The sequence below is a fragment of the Colletotrichum fructicola genome (assembly GCF_000319635.2).
Source record: "Colletotrichum fructicola Nara gc5 chromosome Unknown KSG_Nara_v1_contig06, whole genome shotgun sequence".
NCBI lineage: Eukaryota > Fungi > Ascomycota > Sordariomycetes > Glomerellales > Glomerellaceae > Colletotrichum > Colletotrichum fructicola.
Genome location: NW_027094056.1, coordinates 3,055,705 through 3,083,529, shown reverse-complemented (window position 1 = coordinate 3,083,529; position 27,825 = coordinate 3,055,705). Strand labels below are relative to the sequence as shown.

The 27,825-nt window shown below is 55.3% G+C and overlaps 6 protein-coding genes across 6 annotated transcripts; 5 read left to right on the top strand and 1 right to left on the bottom strand.

Moving 5' to 3' along the window:
* Positions 1 to 6: 6 nt before the first annotated feature.
* CGGC5_v011115 (putative DNA glycosylase) lies at positions 7 to 1,515 on the top strand (the record flags this gene model as incomplete). Its single annotated transcript, XM_032025771.1, has 1 exon — positions 7 to 1,515. The coding sequence occupies one exon, from the start codon at positions 7 to 9 to the stop codon at positions 1,513 to 1,515; it is 1,509 nt and encodes a 502-aa protein (XP_031877694.1).
* Positions 1,516 to 2,801: 1,286 nt separating this feature from the next.
* On the top strand, positions 2,802 to 9,185 carry SEN1-0 (Helicase SEN1; the record flags this gene model as incomplete). The annotated part of the gene is made up of 5 exons (XM_032025770.1): positions 2,802 to 3,160; positions 3,217 to 6,906; positions 6,955 to 8,758; positions 8,832 to 9,050; positions 9,102 to 9,185. The coding sequence occupies 5 exons, from the start codon at positions 2,802 to 2,804 to the stop codon at positions 9,183 to 9,185; spliced, it is 6,156 nt and encodes a 2,051-aa protein (XP_031877740.1).
* Positions 9,186 to 17,531: 8,346 nt separating this feature from the next.
* CGGC5_v011113 (uncharacterized protein) lies at positions 17,532 to 20,822 on the top strand (the record flags this gene model as incomplete). Its single annotated transcript, XM_032025768.1, has 2 exons — positions 17,532 to 19,849; positions 19,916 to 20,822. The coding sequence occupies 2 exons, from the start codon at positions 17,532 to 17,534 to the stop codon at positions 20,820 to 20,822; spliced, it is 3,225 nt and encodes a 1,074-aa protein (XP_031877705.1).
* Positions 20,823 to 21,685: 863 nt separating this feature from the next.
* CGGC5_v011112 (NADPH-dependent aldehyde reductase-like protein) lies at positions 21,686 to 22,498 on the top strand (the record flags this gene model as incomplete). Its single annotated transcript, XM_032025767.1, has 1 exon — positions 21,686 to 22,498. One exon carries the CDS (start codon positions 21,686 to 21,688, stop codon positions 22,496 to 22,498), a length of 813 nt encoding a protein of 270 aa, XP_031877742.1.
* A 232-nt stretch (positions 22,499 to 22,730) lies between these two features.
* On the bottom strand, positions 22,731 to 24,031 carry cfr1 (Cell fusion protein cfr1; the record flags this gene model as incomplete). Its single annotated transcript, XM_032025766.1, has 2 exons — positions 22,731 to 23,831; positions 23,960 to 24,031. The coding sequence occupies 2 exons, from the start codon at positions 24,029 to 24,031 to the stop codon at positions 22,731 to 22,733; spliced, it is 1,173 nt and encodes a 390-aa protein (XP_031877685.1).
* A 2,582-nt stretch (positions 24,032 to 26,613) lies between these two features.
* On the top strand, positions 26,614 to 27,465 carry tif11 (Eukaryotic translation initiation factor 1A; the record flags this gene model as incomplete). Its single annotated transcript, XM_032025763.1, has 3 exons — positions 26,614 to 26,634; positions 26,847 to 26,925; positions 27,086 to 27,465. The coding sequence occupies 3 exons, from the start codon at positions 26,614 to 26,616 to the stop codon at positions 27,463 to 27,465; spliced, it is 480 nt and encodes a 159-aa protein (XP_031877692.1).
* Between the last annotated feature and the right edge of the window lie 360 nt (positions 27,466 to 27,825).

Sequence of the window (27,825 nt, the reverse complement as noted above, 5' to 3'; positions counted from 1 at the left end):
GACAGAATGCAGACTCGAGCTGCCGCAAGACTTGCAGCGAAAGCTGCCTCCCAGCCTCAGGTGACAAAGACAGAGCCTGTGAAGGCTGGAACAAAGCGCGCAGCAGCTGCCCAGCCTACTGAGACCCGACAGGCGAAACGACGTGGAGCAAAAGCCAAGCAGACATCTCAGCCAGCAAAGAAGGCCATCGATGTTCTTCCCCATGGGTTGGGAACTATTCATCACGGGAACAGCATCCAGGCTACAAGCGGCGTTCAGGGGGTGAACGGCAATTTCCAGGAACACACAGCTACTCCGAACGACGATGACAAGCTGGAGAGCAGTGGCCATCAGAAGAACGATGATGTCCAGAAGGGTACTGCTAAAGAGAAGAGTACTGCTGGTGGAAAAGATAAGAAGGGAATCCCTAATCCCTATGGTCTGATGCCTGGCCGAACGCCCTTTCCTAACCACCAGGGCCCAACAGCAGAACAATGCCAAATTGTTCACGATATACTCACTGCACAGCATGGCGAGAGAAAGTCTCCAAGCAAGATCCTGCCACCATCTACTGAGGTTGCAGGATGTGGCGAGGTACCAGACATCTTGGATGCAATGATGCGAACAATGGTTAGCGCGAACACAAAGATGACCAACGCGGACAGGGTCATCAAAGAAATCATCAAGGCGTACGGTGTGCTCGACAAGGACGGTCTTGGGGCTGGCAGCATCGACTGGAATGCTGTCCGGCTGTCCCCGATTCAAAAGCTTCGGAAGGCGATGATTACTGGTGGACTTTCTAAGGTGAAGAGCGAGCAGATGAAGGAAATCCTCGAAAAAGTGTTTGAGGAGAACCAACTCAGAAAGGCAGCATTCGTCAAAGAAAAGGAATCAGGGGAGGCGGCAAGTGTGAAAGGAGCTGCCAAAATGAGCCAAGGCCAAAAGGACCACCAACTACTCAAGATTGACAACGGAATTTTGACACTGGACCACATCCGCACCATGCCAGCAGCCGAAGCAATGCCAGAGATCCTGCAGTACAAGGGCATTGGCATCAAGACAACTTCATGCCTTCTCCTTTTCTGCCTCCAGCAACCCAGCTTCGCAGTCGACACGCACGTTTGGCGATTCTGCCTGTGGTTGGGATGGGTTCCCAGAAAGGCAAGTGCCGATAAAACCTTCAAGCATTGCGACTACCGAGTTCCCGACGAGTTGAAGTATGGCCTCCATCAGTTGTTCATCGTGCATGGGCAGCAGTGCTACCGCTGCCGCAGTGGCACTGCGAAGGGTACGGCTCAGTGGAATGCTGTCGTCTGCCCCCTCGAGCATCTGCTAGACCGTTTCGAGAAGCACGAGGCTAAGGCGCCTAAAAACTCGACGAAGGCCAGTCTCAAAGAGGAGAAAACCGATATTGAGGAGCCTTCCGAGGAGACGGTGGATGAGGACACGGAGCAGGCACCCATGGAAGATGACAGCGCTGAAGACGAAACCCAGAGTCGGTCTTCTGAAGATGGAAGTGACGGCAACGCAATCTAGGAGAAGCGGCCGAGCGACAACGGCGAGGTCGAACTGCGACGAAGTCGGCGGATCAAGAAAGCCACACAGTCCGACTGAGAGAGTTGGAGGGTGTTAAGAGCAGTGGTGGTTACATGCGTGCGAAGCGGTCGATTATCTTGGAAGGAGGCGATTTCTCTTTTTTTCGTCTTTTTTTCTCTTTTTATTTCCAGCGGTTGCGATTCTTTCGGACAGGTGCTCTCACAGGACTTGGTCCTGCTTTGGTACTCAGAAAGGGGAGATTGCTCTTTGATCACGTCATTTGTAGCTTGCTTCTTCTCTCCTCGACACACAGGTGTATATTAGCTAGATAGACAGATTCCCAGACGGGTTGCATTTCAGGCATTTTCTAGAACACCTCGCATGGTCAAATGAGGGATGCTTCCTTTAGTGACCCAATGTGCTGTTCTTGTCATAGAAGATACAGAGAGTCTTAAAGAGACTTTGTTGAACCATCAGGAAAGCTCCTCCTCGAGATCTCATCTGGTGACAGAGGACCAAGAGACGAGGTTGTGAAGAATGGGAGGCTTAGAGATCAAGGATGAACTCGTGCCTGGGTTGGTGGTGAGGTGGGATTTAAGATGTGGTCAGTGCTTCGAAGCCCAAGCCTCAGTGGCACATGTGCTGAAGCATCGACCGGTCACACCGAAAATGCCTGACGTAACCTGCAGAAGGTACAAAGTTACCTAAGGCAGCTGTGAAGGGACCCATTTGCCATTGCACCCCCTGTCGACACGTTAGATGCGCTTTAATGGGATTTTGAACGCCAGGCCTCGTCCCAGCCGGGCCGGAGCGTGTCACTGCACTTTTTGCAGCCCACTTCATTTTCAACGCCGTCGCCAACTCTGCCACCCAGCAACCACCACCTCCACGATCGTGGACTCCTACCTTCCTTCCTCCACGATCAACCTGTCCAGTCCTGTACTCCTTCCTGTCTTGTTTTGCTCGACTATCTGTTTAATTCTTAGCTGGCGACCTTCCCACCGTCGACCTTCCCTCCTGCAACCCCAAAACCGAGCAACGCAGAGGAAGATCCATCGACACGACGACTCGACCTCACTTACCGTGATACCTTTTCGCAAGGTCTGGGTAGCTTCTCGACGCTGTGAAAAACCGAAAGATTGCCTCGCGTTTATGCGCGCGAACCGCAGTGGTCGCCGTCTATCTCCGACCTATCGCACGCTGCGCGCTCGATACACTTTCCCTTAATCTGCCACCGCCGTCTACCCATCACGACATGCCTCCGTGCTCACAAACACTACGATAAAATGGATGCACAACCTGTCGAGGATATCCTCGAAGAAAACTTCCGCAAGTTCGGTCAAATTCCGCCAGACGTCCATCTTCTCTGCCCGAAAGTCGACGAAGACGATTACGAGGATTACGATGATGTGGACTCGGCCGGCGAAGAGATCTCTGCCCTGCAGAAGAAGGAGAGGGTCGAGGCCTGGAAGAAGCGTCTCGACATCGTCTACTGGACCAGCCTTCTTCTTGCCTACGGAAAGGACAAGGCCGGTGTCTGGTTGGAAGAATGGGGAAAGCGAATGGCCATCAATCTTCACAACTGCGACAAGTGCGTCATGAACTGGCACATGCATCGTAAGAAGTACCTGCGGGTATTTGCTGAGTAGGTTTTGGCTGGGAAATTACCCAAATGTGAGCTTGATGCTAACTTTCTCGCAGGAAATGGCCCGAGGACGCTGTCTCTGGCATCGAAAACTGTCTCCACACCTTCGACTTCGACCGCATAGATAAGGGCCTCGAGTGGGCACAAAAAATCATTGAAAAGGTCGAGGCTGACGGCCGCGCCTTTTCGAGAGCGGACCTTGGGGAGGACCAGGGCGCCGTGCTTTTGACTGTCTACGAAGCCCTATGCTGTATGGCATACGTCAGTCTGCCAGACAAGCGCCGACTTTTCCAATACGTCTTCGTCCGCCTTTCTGGCAAGAAACCCTTGAAGCTTGGAGAAAATGTTCTTCTTCCAGCCATGACCCAATTTCTGTTCGACGAGGACAAGACAAGATTGCAATTCGCAGAGAAGTCTTGGGAGAGACTCCGGCCAAAGTCACTCACTCAGGAGCAATTTGACTGGGCTGTTCATGATAACCTAGCTCAGGCAATCCAGGAGGTCGCCGCGCTACATCCTGAACAGTCCACTAACCTCCCCACGATCGAAAAATTCTGGAGAGCGATTAACTGGATTCTCAAGGCTCTCGACGAAAGACTTCTGCTGCATGGCATTCGTGGGATGGAAGTTAAGCCCAGCATCTATGACCTGCTATTCGTTCATATGCGATGCGAGTCGGAAGCCATCTTGCTGCTTGTCATTCAGGCGTTGACAGCTCTCCTGCAAACATCTCGGCAGGCCTTCTGGGACACAATCGGCGACGCACGACCCTTCGTTGTCGTCGAGCAGGTCCTGTCAACACGGCTGTTCAGGCAGCTCCTCTCCCAGTCGCTTACCTTCGCCATTCAAGCCAACGACAACTCCGAAGATGTCGAGTCAATTACAACGTCGTGGATTAATACCTGGATCCAGTCTCTCAACCGCAACCAGAAAGGCGACGCCTGTGAGCAGTTGCTTCATCTTCTCTTCGAGCAGATAATCCACGAACCCAGCATCGGTGAGCAGGGAAAGGCCGCCTGTATCCGAGCCGGCTTGGACGCTCTTGAACATGTCCTTCGAACGTTTTTGGACCCGTCCGTTAATGTCATTTCGGGAACAACATCAGTTTACATCAACTCGATTCTCAACGTTGCAATCAAACATAAGGACGTCATCAGAGACGGAGCGCACACGAGAAGCCAAGATCAACACACTTTGGGGGTGCCCAAAGCTGCCTTGAGCGTCATCAGTGCTGCCCTGACCTTGGATTCTCGGGTTACTGCGGAAGAGCATCTTGAACTCCGTAAGAACGATCATGCAGCTATCCAGACGGCTGTCACGCGGAATTCAGCAGACCTGTGGGATGCATTCCTGGATGACCTCTACAGCGGACAGTCTGCTTTGGCGAAGACCATGCTTATGGCGATGGCGCCTCTCATCAATGTTGAAAAATTCCGTCCTCCCCGAAAGGAGCCTGATAAACTCGACAAGGCTCGACAGGACTTCAACACCAGATTCGCCAAAATTGCCGACGTATTGAGCAGAGTCATGCAGCGACTTTGTGAGTTTACCGTCCCAGAGCTGGACAAGCTGTGTCTTGGCGGCCAGTCTATCCGACCCATCATTGCCTTCACCGTCCATGGCGAGAACGACATTAGTAGCGCGAGCTCTGAACTCATCAAGACTATCACCGAGACGTCATCTCGTTCCGAAGCTATGACGGCATTACTGGAGCGCCACCTAAGCACGACGTTGTCTTCCATGGTTTTCGCTACGCGCAAGATTATGGAGCCTAGCAACCTGGCGTGGGGACCTGCACGCCATGTCATCAACACCGCCAAGGATGTTCTCAAGGGCCTCAGCGATCTGTCTTCCGGTGTTCTTAGATCCAAAACTCTGGACTCAGGGGAGTCGAACGCGGTCACCTTGTGGTGGAGTACCAACTGGAAATACATCGAGTTGGCATTTCAGTCTACCGGGAGCTGGTCGCACCAGGCTGAAATCCAGGTGATGCAGGATTTCTGCAGAGACGTCATTGAATTGGCGGATGGGTTGCTGGCTCAGGACGGCCTGCTAACTTCAGCTCTGCGGGAAAACCCCTCAAACCAAGGAAAAGACCTGACCAAGATGCAGCTGCTCCTGAAGGAGCCACAGCGTCATCTGAATGGCATCGTCCGAATGCTTCGCTTGAGAGACTTGTACCTGGTTGAGGTGACTGTTAAGGTGGTCGCCAAGCTGCTCAACCGACTTCGGGAGAATGATCTCGAAATCCCGGGCGAGCCAAAGGCGTTTGTCCAAGACTCGTGCATCAAGGCTTCGAACGGTAGGTACCCGATCAGCACGAATCTGAGTGATCAACAACGTGCAGAGCTACTGAAGTCTCTGGGAGAGGACGACGAGGTCGAAATCATTCAAATTGGTGCTGCTCCGAAGACCGAAAAACCAAAGAAGCAGAGCTCCCTCGATGCGTGGTCAAAATCCGGAACCTCGACACCTCTCACCAGTCGATCAAACAAGCAAGATGTTCTGGAACTCAGCAGCTCGGTCGACAAGAACCGGTCAATCTTGGATAGAATGGCGGCTCGTCAAAAGGTCCCCTCAACCGTGTCCAAGCCGTCCTTGACGGCGTTGAAGTCGAGACCTGAACCAGCAGTCTCCATGGCATCAAAGAACGCACTTATTGAATCGAGAAAGAAGGCCAAGGCAGAAAAGCTGAAGAGAGACGCTGAGATGATCGCCAAAGCCAAGGCCCTTCGAGGTCCCCTCAATGTTGGCGAAGGCTCAGGTCTGAAGGGTCTCGGTGGTGTCGTTGGAAAAGAGCACGCACCCCAAAAGAGCCAGATTATGGTTGACAGCGACGAGGAAGACGATGACGACTCTGAGGACGAGGACCTCGACAATCTCCTTAACAAGGGTGAGCAAGGCAAGAAAGCGATGGACGAGGCCACGAGGCGCCGCGAGCGAGCACTACTTGAGAAGACTCGCGGTCCTGTTAAAAAGGTAAAGGTGCAGCGATCCGCGAAAGATATGCGTGCTCGTTTGATCCCCCCCATGGACCAGCTTCACCAGGCTATCTTGGAGTGGGATATCTTCCATGAAGGCAATGACCCCCCGTCAACCTCAGGATCCATTGCCTGCACTCGGGTGGCAGATTCGTACGCTCATCCCGGGGAGTACAAGCAGACTTTCCTTGGTCTTCTCATCTCCGAAGCCTGGAGATCTTTCGTGACTTCTAAAGACGAGACGACTTCCAAGAGTTATGGGCTCAAGATTGCGTCTCGCATGAATGTCGACAAATTCCTTGAAGTGACCGCCAGCATCCCCACCACCGAAAATAAGGAGAGGATGCTGTCCGAAGGTGACATCATCCTTCTGTCAACGGGCAAGAACCCTCTGACTGATACCGCTGAACCTCATGCTCTGGCAAGAATCTGGAAGACCAGCTATAAGAAAGATAGGCTGGAAGTGACCTACCGCTTGAATAGCAAAAACAATCCCTTGATCGTTGCCGGTGCCCTCAACAATGGGTCCGAGTTGCAAGCTGTCAAAATCACCAATATGACGACAATTGAGAGAGAGTATGCTGCGCTCGAGAGTTTGCAGTACTACGATCTCATGGTTGAGGTCCTGAAGGCCGAACCATCTCCTGTCCTGGAATACGGCAACGAAGCTGTCGACCGCGTGATGCAAAACTACCAGCTTAATCCTGGTCAAGCCAAAGCTATCCTCGGTGCCAAGGACAATGATGGATTTACCCTCATTCAGGGGTCAGTTGTTCAAGATCCATATTTTTGACAAGTGCTAATGCTGTACAGACCACCCGGAACGGGCAAGACCAAGACCATCGTGGCCATGGTTGGCTCGCTGCTCACAGGCAATATCCAGCCTCAAGGAACTGCGATAAAACCGAAGATTCCCGCTGGCCAAGCCAACCAGAATGCCATGCCCAAGAAGCTTTTGGTGTGCGCCCCCAGTAACGCGGCCGTTGACGAACTGGTGCTACGTCTGAAGCAGGGCGTGAAGACGATGACCGGATCATTCCACAAGATCAATGTATTGCGTTTGGGTCGAAGCGATGCCATCAACGCTGCTGTCCGCGACGTCACTCTTGATGAGCTTGTCAAGCAGCGACTGGAAGGAGACAACACGGGAAATAAGGCTCGAGAGGAGCGCGAAAAGATGCACAAGGATGCAGCCAAGGTTCGAGATGAGCTCGCGGATCTCCGGCCCAAGCTGGAGGAGGCTCGCGCTAACGGCGACCGCAACGTCGTTCAAGCCCTTCAGAGGTCTTTTGACCAGCTGAAGCGAGTTCAAGTCAATATCGGTGCGAAGATCGACGAGGAAAAGGCAAGCGGCAACACGGCAACTCGTGAGGCTGAAATCCGGCGTCGCCAGGTTCAACAAGAGGTCTTGGACGGAGCACAAGTACTGTGCGCCACATTGAGCGGTAGCGGTCATGAGATGTTCAAGAACTTGAACGTCGAGTTCGAGACGGTAATCATCGATGAAGCCGCGCAGTGTGTCGAACTGAGCGCCTTGATCCCCTTGAAGTATGGCGCCACCAAGTGCATTCTGGTCGGTGATCCAAAGCAGCTGCCGCCAACTGTGCTCTCGCAGTCTGCTGCGCGCTTCGGATACGACCAGAGTTTGTTCGTCCGAATGCAGCGCAACTTCCCCAACTACATCCACATGCTCGACCGGCAGTACCGAATGCACCCGGAGATCAGCCGGTTCCCCAGTCTGGAATTCTACGAGGGCAAGCTTGTCGACGGAGACGATATGGCCGATCTTCGTCGTCAGCCTTGGCACGCCAGTGCCCTTCTTGGCCCTTACCGATTCTTCGACGTCGAGGGTTCGCAGGAGAAGGGCAACAAGGGTCGCTCTCTAGTGAACCACGCAGAACTGAGAGTTGCCATGCAGCTCTACGAACGGTTCCGAGCAGACTTTGGCAGACAGACTGATATCCGTGGCAAGATCGGCATTATCACGCCTTACAAAGCCCAGCTGCAAGAGCTTCGCTACCAATTCGGACGGCAATACGGAGACGGTATCACTGATGATATCGAATTCAACACGACCGATGCTTTCCAGGGCCGAGAGTGTGAAATCATCATCTTCTCCTGTGTTCGAGCGAGCCCTACGGGAGGTATCGGTTTCATGCAAGATATCAGGCGTATGAACGTCGGTCTGACGCGTGCAAAGTCGTCGCTATGGATTCTGGGTGACTCAAGGGCGCTTGTCCAGGGTGAATTTTGGAACAAGCTCATTGAGAACGCGAGACAGAGAGCTCTGTACACCAAGGGCGACATCATGGGCATGCTCCGCAAACCAAGCTCCATGAAGCCTCTGCCTCCGCCGACAAAACCAGCATCACCGGGCAACTCTGCTTCCGGTACCGATCAGAATGCTCAACAGATTCCCAGCAGAGAAGTCGACATGACGGACTTTCCGCCCTCACATCCGCGAAAGGCAGTTCCGCCTCCACAACAACCTCCCAGCCGTGTTCCTGCTTCCTCTCGAAACTCGGACAGGCCGCCAATCATTCAGTCATCGGCGCCAAAGCCAGAATCCAAGAAGCGACCGTCAGATGCTGGCGATGCGCAACGCGGAGCCAAGAGGGTATGTAGTGACAGCACAAACAAACATTAAAACACGCAGCCTGCAATATCAGCGTCTAACTCAGCAACTATAGGTGACGACAGAACAGAACCGAGCCTTGAGCAGACCGCCGCCGACTGGACCGAAAGCGATGAACTTCGCGCCGAAGGAGCCTCAACAGGCGAAGGACCCGTCTGCTATGGTAGCCCTCGGTCTTACACCGGCTGCACGACCGCCGGCGGAGACACCGTCGAGTTCGAGGATGCCATCTTCGAGTTCCCCGATGATGCCTAACCGCAACCTGCCTCCTAGGGTAAGTCAATCAAGCACCAATCTTTAAGGATATCGCTGACTCGTTGAATAGCCTCCGGGGCCCAATGGACCTGTTATTCACAGGAAAAAAGCAAAGGCGGATCCCTTCATCCAAAGAAAGCCTCCCAGACGCTAAGGGAGCATACTACGCGCGACGATTCTTGATTTCTAGAGTAAACTCTACACCGGGCTGGATTTGTTCAAGGGTTTTGCATCAGAGAGAAGGGGCAATACGAGCCCCTGGCGTTACAGGTCTAGGTAAGGGGCCATCTAGCATTGCGAAGGCGACATGTGTCACCTCTCGATCTTTGGACTAGCCATGGGGATATGCATGAGTTTGGGAGAACTTGATTCTCGGGAAGGCACAGTCTAAAGATGCGAAGGAGGAAATTTTTAGTGTATTACTACGCGGAACTTTGTATGTACTAGCAGGAAAAGAGGAAGGCGGCAGTGACATGGCATGGCAAGGCGATGCAGTAGGTGAAGATTGGTGAGGCGACTTATGCAGGGGCTGGGGATAGTATCCCGCGCTCCCGTGGTGTGACTTTTTGGGGACGGACGGGAGGGCTAAGGCCATGGGAGCAGTAGTAGACGAGGCGAAAGTTTTTCCGGCCTCTCCTCTCCTGCTTACCTAGGACTGGAAGTAGATCCTGCAAGGCCACGCCGACGTACAGAGTGAGATGATGACGGGCACAGAGGACGACGCATGGCCAAGACAGGCCCCAACAAGACGCTTCCACCCTAGGCTGGCTTTGGCCAAGTTAAGCGGAAAGGTGTTCCAGTCGGGGCCAAGACATGCAGAGGCGGGCGAGACAGTTGAGACTCACTTGCCTAGGCTCTAATTTCCATCGCGAGTCGCGTGGCTGTTGGTGTGTGGGAAGAATAAGCTAAAATGTGCCGCAAGCAAGCAAGCAAGCCCAATGCCGTTTCAATTCCGCTTCCTTGTTGCCGCCACTTCACCTACCTTTTTACCATCTGGTGGAGGGGGGCAACGACGCTGGCTGTTTTTTTTATCATGGGTGATCGACGCCACACGTGGTTTGGGGAGGTACACCGTCACTTCGGAACCTTGAGGTTGTGTGAGACATTTTGAAGCAACCTACCACGTAACATTTGGGAGAGCTGAGAACGCGACGTTGAATGTGGCTTCTGCATAATTTTATACAGTTGACGCGTCTTGAGATGCCATTTCCCGCGCACGCGAGTGGTTGAGGACCGTCCGCAGCGATATCACTTGTCGAAGTTGAAGGCTTCTTTCTGTTGAGATGAGGTTTTTTCTTGGGCCATGGATGTGGATGTGTAATTAGGCTGTGTGCATTAGACAGTATTACCTGCGGGCTCGCCGGGAGAGGTTCCCGGTGATGACATGCTTCTCTTGACGACCAATGTCATTGTCATTGGCTGAGGTAGAATGGGACATTCGAACCCTCTGCAGCAATTCACGTTCGTGGCTCTCACATCATATAGGCTGTATGATGTCGTCTCTGTCGTCTCTGTCGTCTCTGTTACGATCGTGAATGTACATGAGAATTAGCCAGCACGCCAGCAATTTATTTCTACACAGCATCGCAAAATGATATTTGATTTAGTTACCATCATCGCCCGTGTTTCTCGTCGCACTCTTGAGCTTTATACCTTCCAGATACTCTGCAAGTCGCCGCCGTAGGAGCGGTGGTGTAGACAAGAGCGAATCTGGTTGAAGATTCTCCGTGAGAACGAGCGCCGCAAGGTGAGGGTATGGGAGGGCCGACTATGTGATAAAGACGCGGGGAGAGTCCCAGGAACCGGCCCAGAAAGGGCCGGCTAGGCGGTGCGCAGGTATAATTCTGCCGTATGATCGTGGCCGGCAACGACAGGAACGAGGTGGCTAGGAGTCGGAAGATCAGACGCCGCATAAGCGGCTGGATGGGAGCTGTGATGGATGTGTTGGCGGCTAGTCATGTTGTGTCTGTCGGCAGAGCCTGCTATTCGCATTAGCAAGGCCATGGTAGGGAACGCAAACTTTCATGAACAGCTGTTCTTTCGATTAATCTACCGAATTCGACGAGAACGAAAAATAGCTCTGCTTCGCCGTGGCCGAGTCGGGCTTCACCATCATAGTGATGACGGCAGCATGGTCAGTTTCGACCCGGCGAATTCGCAGACAGGAAACATCTGTGGGAGCGGCGCAACATGTTGTTGGTAAGGTATTGAATGTGACAGGAAGTTCACCTCCACTGGGATTGGGCTGACTGGCGCTTAGATAGGGCCAGAGTTGTTCGCTATCGGCACGTCGCGCCGCCCCAAAGCCGCACCGCGTCTGATTGGACCGACTCAGACCACTGTCGCCAATTTTTCGAGCGCTCGCCCAGTTTAGGCAAGACCCAGTGTTAGGGCCTTACAGTCCATGATAGCACGACTCTGGCCGGATCCAACCTCACGATCGTCAGAAAGAGGTCCCCAGTTCCCGCGCTGAGCCCTGTTACAGTGCACATAAGTAGGGGCATGCTAAAGAGTTGCTCCATAATACTTTGCCATCACATTGGCTCTCTCGGTATATTTCGCGCATGGCCCTCCTGGAGAGAGAGCTACGAAGATTTCGAATCTCGAGTTGAGGTGCGTCTTTGTCGACAAGACGATATCCATGTACGTTGAACCGTGCAAGCACAACTTCAACTGACCGTAGCTCAGTTTTGGAATATCCAACAAAACTTTCGAACCCAATAACAGCCTCCGTTCCGGACAAAATCTGCGAGACTTGATCGAAGGATGTGGTGCCAGTAGCTTCGCCACGTCCTGGCAGGTCTGCAGCTTACTGAGCGAGAAACTTACCATATCGAACAGACCACATGAGCGCAGCGGCGGCGAAGAAAAAGGGAATCCTTCACGGTATGTACTAGCCATTGCTCTGCTACGTTGCATCGTTCTGCCTGAGTACCAGGCGGAAGAGATTACTTCAATGGAATCAGGCGTATAACGAGTAAACTTGCGAAGCGGCAAAGACAACCCTGACAACACAGACGACGGAGAAGACCGCCGAGACGACAGAGATGATAACGAGGATGGCTCCATGCGGCTAACTTGATCTGCAAGTGGCTAGCAACATCTCTTTACGATGATTTAATAACCCGCTGCCAAGTTGCCTGCTACTCTCCCCGCGCGGGACGAACAGGAACTGCACCCTACAATTTTCACACATGAAACACCCGCGGGTGTCGCGCCGGCGCCGCGCCTTCCGTCTTGACGGAAGGCTCCAAGAGCCGTTTACCGAGTCTCGGCTTTGCGGCGTCGGGGGACAGGCTTTCCGGTTGGGAAAAGAAACTTGCGCGCCGGTGCAAACATCCACATCAGACACACTCAGCAAAGCAGACCAGACTCTTCTGGGGCAAGGCTGGCAGGCAGCCTGCAAGAGTAGTCGCGTATGAATGTGTGGCTCGAAACTTGGCAAGACTGGGCCGGGGCGGTGCTGTGGCGACGGCGTCTGTCCGAGGGCCGGCCGAAATTTATGAGCTTTCCTATTGGGTGGGATGAAAATAGCTACACTTGGAGCTTCACATCTCGACACCGATGATGGAGGGGGGCTGGCTTTTCCAGCAGAAGGGGAAAGAAACATGAGGAAGAAGGATATGACGGGCGAAAGAAAGAAGGTTATGGCGGAAAGCGGGAGACCACATGGCTTTCCTTATTTGTGTGTCTCAGTGGCATTGGAGAGTGGGATAAGGCCTCGCCGCCGTTGCAAAGGAAGACGGAAGCGGGATGAGAGTCAGTGGACAGTTATTCTGGCCCAGTCCAGGCCAGCCATGGAAATTGTTTATTTTGTGTCGTTGTTTTTTGCTGTTGAATCTTAGATTTTTACGAAGATGTTTCGAATGACTTGATTCAAAAATGACTCACTTTTTTGCGAGCAGGAGAGACATGATGTGTTACGTGACTGATGCATGGAGGATTGATGGGGGCCAGGAAGGACGGACCAAGTGGAGGAAGGAAGACATCTGTCACTTGTTTGCCATCTGAAGGTTTTGACGGGAGTCACACCTTGGTTGACGGATTTGACGGGGGATGGGTGGGGAGGATCATGGTGGATGGGTAAGGAGGAGCGCGGAGGAGGAAGGGGGGTCCCCTGTTCACTTAAGAGTTGGTCCAAACTCTGGTGAGTCCAGGAATCGTAAAGCTGAACATCCTTGCGATTTAGCCATGTCTTGGGCCTTTTTCCTTGGGGTTGGAAATGGGGGAGTTTGGGTGGTGGTGTTTGGCGTCGGACAGGTTCGGCACGGCCTGCGGGCTGGCAGGCTGCGGCGTTGTGAGCGTGTGAGCGTGTGTGCGTGGGAGTTTCTTGTTTTTGAGGGCGCATGTTTCGGCTCTCGTTGGGAAGGAGAGACATTCGGCGGCGAGAGGGCGGGTGCGGGAGGAGACTAAGCGTTGCGGGCCGGCGAACTGTGAGGGTTGTGAGGGGTTGCGGTTGTGGCGATGGAGCTGACGGAGGCACACAGGGCGGCGGGCGATGTGTGAGGGTCAAGGGATACGATACGGGATGGTGCCGAAGGTTCAGGTCGGTTGGAAATAGTCGGACGGGGATTGGGGGCTCAGATGGCACTCTGGAGTCACATCGGGATCACGATCTATCGATCTGGGAATGCTGTCGGGGACGATGGAGTGGATGGGAGTAGAGGGATAGCAGGATGGAGGCCGAGGGAGGGGGCACAAAATGGAGTGTCGTGGTGGTAAGATGGGCCCTCACCTAGGTAGGTATATCGAGCCGTGTGGGTGGGAACGCTGGCGATACGGAGGGGATGAGGAGGGCCCTGACTGAGGTGGACGGTGCTGTGGATCTGGAGAAAGCAGGGAGGAGCCCGCCGGGGATCCGCCCGGGCAACGACGACAACCTAACGACAACGACGACGGACGGAACCTGGATCTTGGGATAAGTTTAGCGAGCGGGATGTGCACTGCAGCTTTTTTGTGCATGGATCGTCTTTTGGTGCATTGCAGAGTGCCAATTGGGGGGGGGCTTTGGGGTCCTCTGGGGCCTTTTTGGGGGGCCAGAGATGTTCAGCGTAGCATCGGCGGCGGCATGATGTGAGCAAGGGCAGGGCCGTCATTCAGCTGCACAGGGCATGGACAGGGAGATGTGGATGGATGCCCTGCAGAGCCAGAACTGACGACATGCCGACCTCGATATGCCAGATTGGCGTGTTTGATGGCATCTCATGTCTGCGATCACAAGCAGCCTTGTGGTTGGAATGTGATCCAAAGTAAGGTTTGTGAGGTTGGTCTGACGAATAATTCTCGGCGCGTGTCTTGAGATGAGCTAATCTCACGTTGATATTGAACATGGACATAACTCGGATGGCATTCATCAAGTGCTCGATCCATTTGCATCATACCATACATAACCCTAAGGTACCTTAAGGCAGGGTAATGATAATGAATGAAGCTGGGCGTGAGCTCTGAACTCAGCTCCCTCTGGTGTGCCTGAAGGGTGCAGAGCTAAGGGGGCCGCTAACGCTTGAGCCCGTTGACGGCGTTGAGACGGTTTGGTTTTGATTCTGACTGTTGCAGTGGCTGTTAGTGAGGGACCCGCTTACTTGGACGTTTCCATCCTCAGTGGGACGGAGAGCTCCTCCTCCTCCAACCTCACACTCACTGATCCAGCCCCCAAGTAGGTGAAGGCGGTGCATCATCGCGGCTCGGCTACGCGAGTACCGGAGCCAAGGTTCGTGTAATTCAGGGCAGAATCTGGCAAAAAAAAAGTTTGATTCTGGAAATTAAGGCACTTTACGTAAGGTGCTAGACGCGGCACACGACCTGAAGGTGCGACTTGAGGGAGCTGCTTCAGCCGAAAGAATAGCCGACGTCACTTCACTCATGTTCCATTGCTTGTATCCCCAATGCTGGTGGCTACACATTTGTTACAGGTTCCGCAAGCAATTGCACGCGAGCATCGCCGCATATCTGTGTATCCCATGGCGCGAGCGGTATCTTGCGATCCCAGTAACTAAGTGGGAGAGAAAGAGAGAAATGACAAGAGCCAAATCAAGCCACAAGCCACAGCGTGCCTGCTCGCGATGAATGCAGTTCGCGGCTTAGCCCGGGCACCCTCCAAGCCACCTCTTCTAGCCCCCTTCCTTCCATTATATGACAAGCCCCGTCGCATAACGCCTTAGGTAAGGCAATCACCTAGGTACCTACCAAGGAGTAGTCCGATTGCGCTTTTCTGCCTCTTCCGCCTTTTCTGCGCGTCCCAATCTCGGCATATCGTGTTTGGTGGGTGGACGCTCCCATCCGGGCCGATCAACGGCAAGCCTCTCCTACCTGCGGATACCTCCACGAAGGCATGTTGGGTTCTGGATCCAAGCAGAAATACGCCATCACGGATAACTGGCAAGTGTGTTCAGTATGACGAGCGGACGTGAGAAACAGCAACTACCCAACCAGAGGCCCCCTTCATCTGAGACGGGACACGAAGGCTGCTGTTGCCAGTTTCGTCACACGGCAAGGTAGTCAGAACAAGAGACACGCCAGAGGACCCTCCTCATCGATCCTGTCTGCATCCGCAGAGTCTCGTTCTAACAGTTCTGTCGATAAGAATGCACTTTGGGCACGTCCACCCCTGCAGCACACCAACTGGAGCGCATATCAAGGCAGTGGATCGCGCGCTGCTGCATGCTGCTAATGTTGGGTGCTGCATCGCTGGGCCGCCGGCTGCCGCGCTGACCTGCGCAAACATCCTTACCGCATATCCCTTGCTGGGGTCACCCAGCGGCCTGGGGCCACCCATTTCCTCCGCGGCACTTTCCCCCCGATCCCCCAACCGAGCAACCATGTCCTTGTCCGACGCACGCCAGACTGGTCGATCATCGTCTGGTTTCTTTTTTTGCTCTCTCTCGCTCGAATTTTCCCCTCTACAGCTGTCTTTTGTTCAACTCCGACGCAGCGCAATGCACCGCACCGCGGCTGCCTCGTTCCGCCGCGCTGTCTGTCTGTCTGTCTGTCTGTCTGCGGAGAAGTTCTGTGCCATACTGACAGCCGACGAAAGGAAGAAGAAAAGAAAAAGCAACTTCTATTGCAATGATTGTCCCAGACTACTGGCCGCACGGTGATGCCCCCCGGGGGCCGCCTGCCAATTGAGGAGCTTTACGGGTTCAGGTCTTCCGCCCCCGTCGCAGCTTCGGCCTTTCTTTCGAAAGTCTTCACTTCTCCGCCTCCACCTACTTGCTCCTCGACCCCCAATATGGGAGATGTAGGAGTGGGAGTGGCCCTGTCGTTTTCAAGTGACACTGGCACGGCACACTGGTCGAGCCCGGTCTGCAAGGCGCCGGCAAAAGAAACATGAAGCTCCATTGTGGCGCTTGTCACTTTACGTTTTCCTTGGTTCGAGTTCCTTCCTCTTTGATCGTTTCCGGGGGCCAAGACAGTACACAACGCGTACAGCGAGCACTCTCCTCTTTCTCTTGCTGTCTCTCACACAGACACACACTCTGGAAGCCAGCAGCCCGGGCTTCCAATGTCTTGGAATACCTCGTGGACCGTCTGCTTTCCCTTCAACGACGCCTGGCCCGTGAAAGAGGAAAAAGAAAGAAAATAGCATTGTCAAATTCGCTTGAGAGGCTATCCCGACCCCAAAGTCTCAGCGCCACGAGCCCACTCTCCGCCCGAGCCCCTAGACGACGGTCTAAAACTCTTAGTGACGACGCCCTCTTCCTCCCTTGATCTGCCCTGGCCTGTTGCTGTCTCGTCTGGTCCCCTCTCTTCACTCGACTTCTCTCTCTGGACACCCACCGCGTGTGTCTATGGGCACTGCAATATGGCAGCTGTGAGTCTGTGTATGTGTGTTCCCCCTCCCCCGTCCCTCAGTCTTCTTCCTGACAGAGTCTGGCCATGGCGCAAGCCCTGAGTCCTCTGTAGCCCTCGTTCCCATCATTTTGCACGGACGCCTCCCCGCGATGGTTTGACGCTTCTACTGCCTCCGTCTGCCACCGTCTGTCTCCCCTCCCGCCTTTTTTTCCCCTCTCTCTCTCTCCTCGCTCAGGTCTAACGGTCACTCAGAGGGAATCCGGCCGGACCAGAACATATATTGATCCCTACCGTCCGCCATCCTGCGCTCGAGACCCGAGGGATGGTCCTGTCTCTCGAGGTGTTGCTCGATGAACCCTGATATTTTGATCTCCCCCATCCTTCATCTTACATCCCCCTCCCCCTCTCTTTCTGCTCTTCACCTACTATTCCGGTAAACGACAGCTTGGGACCCTGGATGCAAATCACGGTTGATCTCCCTCATCCCGGTTGCGTGATCATCATCCCATTACACTGACGGGTGTCGCCAGACGTCCCGTACCATCATCACACATAGCTTGCTACGCCGCAGGCGAGTCGCGAAACCCACCACAACTGTACGACTGCTTCGTCAAACACTTGGACTTTCAGGTCCCGTCTACCGTGGTAACCTTGGGCATGTCATCCCAGGACAGTCAATTGCACTATTGGACCTCCCGCCAGTGACGGAATGGCCATCTCCGAGAGCATCATCCACAGGGACTCCGAGGTCATGGCTGTGTCAACGAACTTGGGTCCTCCTCGGCTGGACCTCTCCCTCACCAGAGGTCGCCGGGGAACTTTCAGCAGCTTCGGCAGCGACGGCGAACGAGGTTTCTCTCCGCGCCCAGCCAGATCATCAAACGACCTCTTTGCGCAAGCCCTCAGCCGGATCGACACCGCGGACTCCGATTCCGAATGGGGCGCCGTCCGCGCTCGCGCCAGGGAAAACAATGACAGACAGGGTTTGGGCGACCTCATTGAATTCTTCCGGACCAACTCACCCCCACCGCAGCGCTCCGAACAACGATCCGTCTTCGAGCACGACGAGCCCCAGGACGAAGAGGAGGAACCCGAGAGGTGGAGGCTATTCAAAAAGCTGCGCCGCCCGCGCACCCGCGCCAGGTCGGAGTCGCCTGCCCGTCGGCCACGGACCGCGGGACTGCCCAACTCTGCCGTCGCGTCCAAGACGGCAAGCGGAAACTCGCATATCGCAATCTCTATTCCATTGGAGTACTGCCACGTAGGACCGGACTCTGACTGGGCTCTCGCCATCTTCAATGCCACCCCGCCGCTCCCCCCTACTCCTGCCCGGGGCAGCGAGGATACCCTCAACGGACAGGTCAGGCCTTACGCCAGTGAGCGCACCGTGACCGTTCTCAAGACCGTCAGCGAAAAGGGATCTCTGTCGACACTCGACACGATGAACACCATGAGCACGAAGTCGCAACGTTGCAAGGGGGTCAAGGGCAATGTGTCCATCTGGCCCAAAGTCAACCCCAATCCCCTGAGCCCGCCCAGGACACCTTATTCAACGCCGCCAGGAAGCTTGCGCGGAAAACCGAGTGTTTCCAAGCCAAAGCGCGAGCGGTTGCCGTTACCCCCACCGCAGTACGCAGAGCTCCCGGCATCACCTGTGGTGATGCCCCAGACACCCAGCGAGAACATTGACAGAGAGTGCTGGATCTCGGAGAGCCTTTCGCAGCCTGCGAGCCCACATCACCAAAAGCCAAAGAGTAAGTCTTCAAGGAGACCGCAGAACATCGTCCTGCCGCCTCGACGGTCGAGTATCAAGATTGTGCGGCCCAAGACAGACACCGCGAGAGACAAGCCTTCCATTGATGGCTTAATTGGCGGAGGCACAAAGCGTCAGAGTGTCGCTTTTGATGGGCCGCAGCTCAGTCCAGGATACTCAGAAGTACCGTCTCTGAGTCCGAGCATTGCGACGACGGAGTTATCTGAACCCGTCATCTCAAGAGCCCGGCCCGCAAGGGCCTACTCGACCGCGTCGGTCGTACTCCAAGATTCAGAGTCAATGACGCCAAGACAGTCGTTCACCATCCGACCAGGGAGTAGCGACACCAACCAAACCACCCTGGTAAATGGTTCTATAGCCTCTCGTAATCCGTCAACGAGGACCGCCGCCTCCAGACAGAGTCGCAGGGACCGCGTCAAGTCTCTGAAGCACAGAGACATGGAGGCCCTCAGGGCGCTGAAGCAGCTGCAGCAGGAGGATGACGGCGAAATCACGCCGAGGCCGCAGACAACTGAGACGGTGATTAGCAACCTTCGCCTCCCTTCTCGGGATGGCACGTTTGGAAGGAACTTCCGTGGCATGGAGACAAAGCTCTCTGCGACAAATTTGGCCAACATGGCTAAGAAGGAACAGACGTCGTCAACCACCGACTCGAACGGCAAGATCTCCGACTGGCAGGCCACCCAGCAAGCAGAAACGCCAGGCTGGGAGACGGCGCAGGAGGAGCTGACGCCCGGATGGGAAACCGCCCGTGAAGAGACACCAACGCCGGACTGGCTGAGCACAAGCCTCCTCAACGACACTATGGCCGCTGCGGATTCCGCAGCGAGCAACTTCGACAACAGCCTCTTCAGAGACAGCACCGTCAGCTCCGAACCGCCTCGCCGGTGGGGAAGCTATCACCGCGGCAGCTGGGCTAGCTCTGTGCCGCTCTTGGACCGGATAGGCAGCTTCGCGCCTTCCGATGCAGACGCCGCCCAGGTAGGCCAAGCTGTCGAAGACGGCTCCTCTCCCCTTCGCCCAGCCAGGATGTCTCGCGCCGACTCGGCAACCCTCTCCCAGGTCGACTCGGCCCGTCTGACCTCTCCGCCCCTGAGCATAGTCGACGCCGAAGTAGACCTTCCGAGATCATCCACAGAGCAATTCATCGCCGGCAGCATCGCGGCGTTTCCAAAGCCTGGCTCGGGGCCAAGGCTCAGTGCAATCATGCCCGTGGCCGAAGTCGTGCCCACAGGTCCCATGGACGAGAGGTGGTCAGCTTCAACCCTCAACTCCCCAATTACAGTAGTCGAAGTCTCACATCCCACTTTCCCAAGCAGCCAGACCACCGTCGCGGCCCAACCTTCCAGCTCGACCCAGCTCGCCCGCCCGCATACCGCAGGGAACACGAACCCAGAGCTCTTCAATACCGCCCGCGGCTCCGCAGACCTGCAACGACGACGCCAGCCAGCAGCCGACGAAGGCGACGCAGCTGAGACCGCCACCCTCCGTCCGAAGAGCCGCGCCCGCGCCGAGATCGAGGAAGCACCTGTCGACCTTCTCTCCATGTCCGCCAGAGAGCTCCGCAACCACTACGCCTCCCTCCGCAGTGCGCGGGTCAACGACCTCGCACACGAGATGCTCCTGAACCAGGAACGTCTCGAGATGCGCATGCATCAGCAGGAACAGAACCAGATGCTCTTCATCGACCGTCTGGAGCGCTGCATGCACGAACTCAGGAGCCTCCCAGGCTCCCCCTTTCTCACATCCCTACCCCTGGACTGGCCGCTCGACGACGACCACGACTTTGTCTACGAGGAGCACCGCATCAGCCGGGACGCCCGGCAAGAAATCCGCGTGCGCAGGACCGGGCGGATGCAAAGTAGATCGTCACATCATCAGCAGCACCAGTCCGAGTCCCAGCCGCGTCGGAGGCTTGCGGACACCCGAGACGACTTTCTGGATTTTGACGGCGCCTTCATTGACAACCACGACCGCGATCGCAGACCGCGCCGGCCGTCAACTTCACACACCGCCTCGTCCCGTCGGTCAGGGGCCCCTCGAGCCCGTCGCCACGGTGCCCCCGTCCTCCCTCCCCTCATCACCCGCGGCGGCTTGGACTCTCTGGACCCTCTCATCAGGGAGCTTCAGTTTGCCGCGCGCGTGAGCCAGGAGACGAACCGGACAGAGCGCATCCGGACACCGCAGCCCGGTGGTCCGAATGAGTACTACTACAACATGATTTAAAGCGGGATGTTGACGATGTTTCTTACTTCTTTTTTCATATTGATCAACGTGGACCGTGGAGGGTATACCTTTTTCCTTTTGTGTCTCGTCCTTGCTGCTTTTTTTCTTTCCACTGTTAAGACCTGACGGCCGGGGGCCGCGCGAGTCTTCAATCGGGTTCGGTTCAGCGTTGACGACTTGTACGGAGGCTGCGGGAACGAGTTTCTTTTGTCAACGGGCTTTCTCGGGAGAACCAGTCTCTCTCATGCATTTGTGATGAGCAGATGTCTGGTGTGATGTGTTCTACGTATCTCATTACCTCCATCTCATGACCAGCCTTCTCCTGGGCGCCGCAGATGCGGCCGCCAATCTCTACAATTAACGAAGAATCACCAAAGATATTGTCCTCTACACGTGTAATCTTTTTTTTAAAAAAAATTCGCTATGCTCCCGTGAAGATGCTGATCAGAAACGGCCGCTTGTTAGCTCCCGATCCGGACACTAGTTTAGCCAGGGGAATTGTCGTAGATCCGATCGAGGAAAGAAGTCGTGCTAGGTGAATCTGGATGTAAGGCGCTTCCAGCCAATGACGTCGTTGCGGACCGCATCTGAAATGCCCCAATATTTTGCAAGTCATGATGTCTTTGACTTGGCTCGCCTGAAACTCAATTAAGCAAAAAAAGAACAAATTCCTGTCTTAGCAACGGGACGAACCACATGCCTGATGTTCGGCAAGAATTTACACAACACATGCTTTGGAAGCTCAGACGGCTGGCTTCCCAACAAACCGCGACACCGTGACACGAGACCATCTCAAGCCCCGAACAAGAGACGAACTGCCGCCAAACGATAAGAAAACCAAAAAGAAAAGAAGAAGAGAAACAATGTCCAGCCCCTGGATCTTCGTCTCCCCCTCCTCCAGGGGCATAGGCCGCCACCTGACCCGGCACCTCCTCCTCACGATGCGCGCCCCGATCCTCGCGACCTGCCGCGCCGCCGACACCACGGCCGCCAAGCACCACATCCTCGACGCCCTCCCCGGCGCCGAGGACCTCGCCCCGCGCCTCAAGGTCGTCCGCCTCGACGTGACCGACGAGCCCACCATCGCCGCCGCCGCGGAGGAAGCGAAAGCCCTGTTCCCGCCGGCGACGCACCACCTGCGCCTCGCGCTCGCGACGCCGGGCATCTTGCACCCGGAGAAGGCGCCCGCGCAGATCGAGTACGACGCGGCGCTGGAGACGTTCAAAGTGAACACGCTGGGCCAGATGATGCTCATGAAGCACTTTTCGGGGTTCCTCCCGCGCAAGGCCGTATCCTTCAAAAGTGACGAGGAGGAGGGGCTGCCGCCGGGGAGGGCCGTGTGGGCGGCCATGTCGGCGCGGGTGGGCAGCACGTCGGACAACCGCAAGGGCGGGTGGTACAGCTACCGCGCGTCCAAGGCGGGCGTGACGAGCCTGGCCAAGAGTCTGGATCTGTGGTTGGGAGCAAGGAGCGGCGAGAAAGCGATGGCCGTGGCGTATCACCCCGGCACCGTGAAGACGGGGTTGAGCAAGGCGTTTTGGGACGGGGTGCCCGAGGGCAAGCTGTTTGAGCCCGAGTATGCCGTAGAGAGGATGTGTAGCGTGCTCACGAAGGAGGTCGGGCTGGAGGGACGAGGCAGGTGTTGGGACTGGCAGGGGAAGGAGATTCTGCCTTGATGGAGACTGAGATACCCCACGAAAGAGGCAGACAAGGGCTGTGGTCATGATAATAAAAGTGATAATTCTGAAACTTCGTAAAATTCCGTCCAACTTACTCTATAAATGTCGTGAAGAAAAGGCTACTAGTTGTACATGAACCCGAGACTTCTCCTCTGATAACTCCTTGCTGAGAAAGGACCGCAATCATTCTGGCTCCTTTTAAGCTAGTTCCGCAATCTCTCCCTCGTCTTCACAAGGCAACGTTTTCGAAAGATGCCCCGTCAGGAGATGCGCCTGGCTTCCCGGTCGGATTGTCCTCGTCGCCTTTGCCCTTCTCGCTGCTCTCGTCATCTTCCACCTTCGGGCGGTGCGCAAGGTTCTGCTCCTCCTTGTCTTCAAACCGCACCTTCTGCTCTTCCTGGTCGGCGATCCTCTTCTGCTCCGCCTCCTTCTCTTCGTCACCCGCCGTTTGCTGCTCCTCCTCCTCCGCCTTGGGCGCAGGTGGCTTCTCCTCGGGAGACTTGGCGGACGAGGCATCGCCGTTCTCAGGTGAGGTGCCTGGAGGAGGTGAAGGTAGTTCCTTCTGTGTCTGCGGACTCTGCTGCTGAGGCTGAGGCGGCGTGGGGGCCTGCTGGAGCTCGTCACCGGAGGGAACCGGCCTCAGAGCGTCGAGGTAGAACTTGGTGACACCAAGAATGCGGCCGTTCTTCTCGCAAGCCTCGACCCACTCAGGTCGCACGACGGGGATGTTTGTCTCGACGGCCTTCTCCCAGGCCAGGCCGCGACCCTCAGTAGTGACAAAGTGCGTGGTGTCGATGCGGACGCTGTCGACAATCTTGGCACCAATGCGGTCGACGGCGGCGGCCAGCGCCTCTTTCGTGGCGGCGGGCATGATGCCCGTGGTGATGGTGATACCGCTGAGGTCCGTCATCTTGTGGGTGCGCACGACAACCTTGTCGGAGCTGAAGGTGCCGGCAGTGGTCCGCAGAACGAGGTGGAAAGTATAATCGGTATCGACCGCCAGACCACTGATCTTGGTGCTGTGCATCTGCAAGGGGCGAGGGATGTTGCCGGCCTTTTGGCCGTTGCGGTACAGGGAGAGGGAGATGAGATCGGCGGTGGCTAGCTCGATAGGGTCCCATTCGAGGACGACGGACGTCTGCGTGGCATTGCGGCAGCGGAGGACGGGTGTGGTGGGCGCTGAAGCACCGAACGCTGAGTAGATGCGGTCCTGGAGCTCGCGGAAGGCATTCTCGGTCTTGCCTTCAGAGTTGAGGTTCCGGGAGACGGTAATATCGACAATGCTGCCGGAGGAAATGTTGGGAGGGAGAAGGATGGAGGGAAACTCGATCTGGAAAGAGTGAGAGTCAGCAACGAGACATCAAGGGGTAATCTTGATCGAAGAAGCAGGCGACGTAGCTGCTCTCGGGAGCTTCAAGGTGCCTGCCTCCAGAAGGGCATGTATCTGGACAGACTTACCAAGCGCTTATCAGGCGTCAGGAGAACCGTGACGCCAGCGTCGACCTTGCCGACGGTCAGGGAGACAAGCATCGTGGGCTGTGCTTGCTGGTGTTGAGGGGGCTGGCCCAATGTCCCTTGAAACGATACGTAATTGGTCTGCAGTCGTGACAGTCTGAATCAATTGCGTGGGTTGGGTTGGGAATCACTGTTGTCGCCGGTCAATGCCCGGTTTCCGAGGTCTAGGTTTGACTCGCGATAACTTCGTCGAGGGCAAGCGGCGACGGTTTGGATTTGCTGTGTAGCGTGTTCGTAGAGGCCGAGACACATATGCTGGGTCAGAGATGCAACGTCCTCTCACTTAATTAACCAGGTTGGCAGCTCCAGAACGTCTCGGCTGGCAGCTCTGCGCTAGCGATGTGATTCGTCCTCAAGTGCTGCTGTGTCCTGGCCTGGGCAAGCAGTAAACAAGCACAGGTGCATGGGTACGTACCCTGCCTGCCCTGTGCTTCACCCTGTGAACTTCAGAAATAGCTCCAGCTTATCATGCTTGTTCATTAGAGCCAATGCGTATGGCCTGTGGGCTTCACGTTGGCTGACTTTGGTGACAGTGTTTGCTACATTACATGCTGTAGCTCCGAGGACTCTGGCAATGGCCGACCAATTGTGATGAAGAGTCTTTGTTCGCAAGTTAAACGGTTCTATTTTGGGGTATCAATGATGTTTGATGTCAATAGGAGACTTTGGGCATTTAGTTGCGCGAGACTGACGGCAACTTTCTCGCAGGATCGTAGTTCTGCAGAGGAAGCCTTTCCTCGTTCTCCAGTTGTTGTGTCAAGGTCTGGCTTTCGCCCGTTGCATGATCCTCGATCTTGCTCGCAATGATGTGCGATCAGGCTCCATGGTAGGGAGCCTCCTCCAACTTCGGGTGCGGTTCCATTCCTTTTCAGAACTACTCATGGCCTCAAGGTCCTTGCAGCCTTCTTTGGCAGTATGCGTGCCTTTGAGGCCGAGCTTTCTTGCTGAACCTGCGTCACATTGCTTAAAGGTTGACTACTCTTGGAGTCAGTGCCCTGCGTCAGCATGTCTTCCTTCTTCAGCCAAGGTTGATATGGAAGTCCTCGTAAGCTTGGAGGCGGGAGTTGCATCTCCCTTCTTGATGCTCGCCGCGATGTTGCGGCAGAAGGTGGCGGCCTCTCGGGGGGCCATGCTCCTTGGGTCTGCTTTATGAAGAAGTCCACACAATAATCAACAACCTCTTGTATCTCCTTCATTGTCAACTTGGCCCTGATCTCCTGTGGTTGCTGTGCCTTCAAGAGTATCGACCCGCGCAAATCACCTGAACCCTTCTTGCACTGCCCGGCCACCTCTTCGGCCACAAGTCTCCGTCCGTATATGTCATACCCTCTGGCGAACAGAGACGTTCTCAGAGCCTTCATCAGCCTGGCACGCGCCGTAATGACGAGCCCAGCACGTCCGAATTTGTAAACACCGTCATATTGTGGCCACAGCGGCCGATCCCTCTTCATCTTCTCATACTGATATTCCAGCACTGCGACATTGGCAGTGGGGTGTCGCGAGTTTTGGAATTTGAACATATCGAAACGTTCGACAACGTGCTCCAGCGAGTATCTGCAAAGGATGTATTTCTGCGCGTCGATATTTTTGCTGTGATATCGGGGCACTTCCTTCCAAATTCCTCTTTGGAAGGGTGATCGCATGTTGAGGCGCCTAAATATGGAAACGGTATGTTGCTCGAGAGGCGCATTCTCGTCATACGGCTTGCTTGGGACGGGGAGAACCGGCTTTCTGGGGGAGGAGCTGTAGCGTTGGACCGCCGGTACGAATGTGGCTCGGAGCGCTGTTGAGGTCGACGGCAGCCGCCAAAGGCCGCGGGTCACCAACTGCCGTCTCGCCGGGTTCATCGCAGAGGTTCGGGTGTCGGTTGGCAAAGAGTCATGCCTGGCGGCGACAGTTGACTGTTGTCGAGGTTGGTCTAGCTCAGAGTCATGACCGAGTCATCGATTCGGCTCTCTCGGGGAACGGGTTTCTGGAGGAAGACGATGTCACAAAAGTAGGCAGTCTCCAGCTTAGGAGCTTAACAGGATCGTGATTCAGAGACATCTCCAAAAGATTTAGAGATTAGATAAGCCATCCATCAATACCAAGACCGTCCGGGTTGCAGGGTGGGCTGTGCAGTGTCAAACAATTGGCGTGTGGCTCGCACATTTTCACTGTACCTGTGCTGTGGTGCCTTAGGTAATGCACTGCTTAAGCCGAGCCACAGCACTTGGCCAACCGCTAACCTCAGTTTGTTGGTGATGACACCTAACTGCAGCCCCCTAAAGCAGTGTCCCCACTTGAGTCATACCGGCTGCATCATTCGCCCCTCCAGCAGCCCCAGAACCAGTGGTTCCAGCAAGCGCCATCCCATTCCTCCCCCATTGCCGCAGTACCCAGTAAATCACTGCCCTGCGTAAGGCGAGGCACACACTGACTGGGTATCGGAGAAAGCAGCAGCCCAAAGCCCATATTTCGCGCGAGCGCACAATAAAGCCCGCCCATCAACATCATCGCCCACTTGATTCCCTCCCCTTTCCACTCCTCGACAACACTTCCACTCTCCCACCCCCCTCCCCCATCGAACCTCAGAACCGGTATTCTCGAGAGTCAAAATGCCCAAGAACAAGGGAAAGGTCAGTTCATCCATTTTCATATGATTTTTGTGGCTGTGGTTTGGCAAAACAGAAGGGCGAAAAAAAAACCACCCCTCCCCTGCTTAGCCGGACCCGCCATCAACCCCGCCCCCTCCATGCTATTCGAGGCAACGCACACCGATCATGGTGATGCTGTCGATGGTGTTGAGGATGATGGAGTCGCTCTTGAATACAGACTAACAACCATACAGGGAGGAAAGAACCGCAGACGTGGCAAGAACGAGTCCGACCACGAGAAGCGTGAGCTCACCTTCAAGGAAGATGGCCAAGGTCAGTGCAACACAACCTCCTTTGTTTCGGCTGCACGAAACAAGAAATTTCCATATTTTCCCATCACCAAACACGCGTTGGCACCACCGCCACCACCGGCCTCTCACGCTGTCCTTCAACACAAAACAACTTCATGAACATGCCACTAACTTTCTTTCAGAGTACGCTCAGGTCGTAAAGATGCTCGGCAACGGCCGCCTCGAGGCCCAGTGCTTCGACGGCGTCAAGCGTCTCGCCAACATCCGTGGCAAGCTCCGCAAGAAGGTCTGGATCAACCAGGGCGACATCATCCTCCTCTCCCTGCGTGAGTACCAGGACGACAAGGGCGATGTCATCCTCAAGTACACCGCCGACGAGGCCCGTTCCCTCAAGGCCTACGGCGAGCTGCCCGAGTCCGCCAAGATCAACGAGACCGACACCTACGGTGCCGACGGCGACGGTGACTGCAACTTCGAGTTCGACGACGACCGTGACTCCGAGGAGAGCGGCGACGAGGCCGGCGGCGATGGCAAGAAGGAGGTCGACATTGACGACATTTAAACAAAAAACCCTTCCCACGCGCCACGCTCGTGTGTGTTTTTGTGGAGCCCCCGAAACCTCCTCTCCCGGCCGGCCTTCTGCTGCAAGACCGGAAGGGTGGGGATGCTGTCTTCTCTCTCAAATCCAGTGGTCTTCGCCACGTCGGCTACTGGATTCCGCGACAGTCAAGGTGTCTAGGGCGGTGCGTTGGACGGCCATGGTGGGAGAGACGTCATGGCTCGTCAGATCAGATCTCGGGGACGATAGAACTATTTCCTTGCGCTTGATTAATTGAATTATTTTGGCATGTGGCCTCCGGGCCACCTCCAAAGTCCACCATATATCACGCTGAAATTTCATTCTCACATGCATAAATTCGTC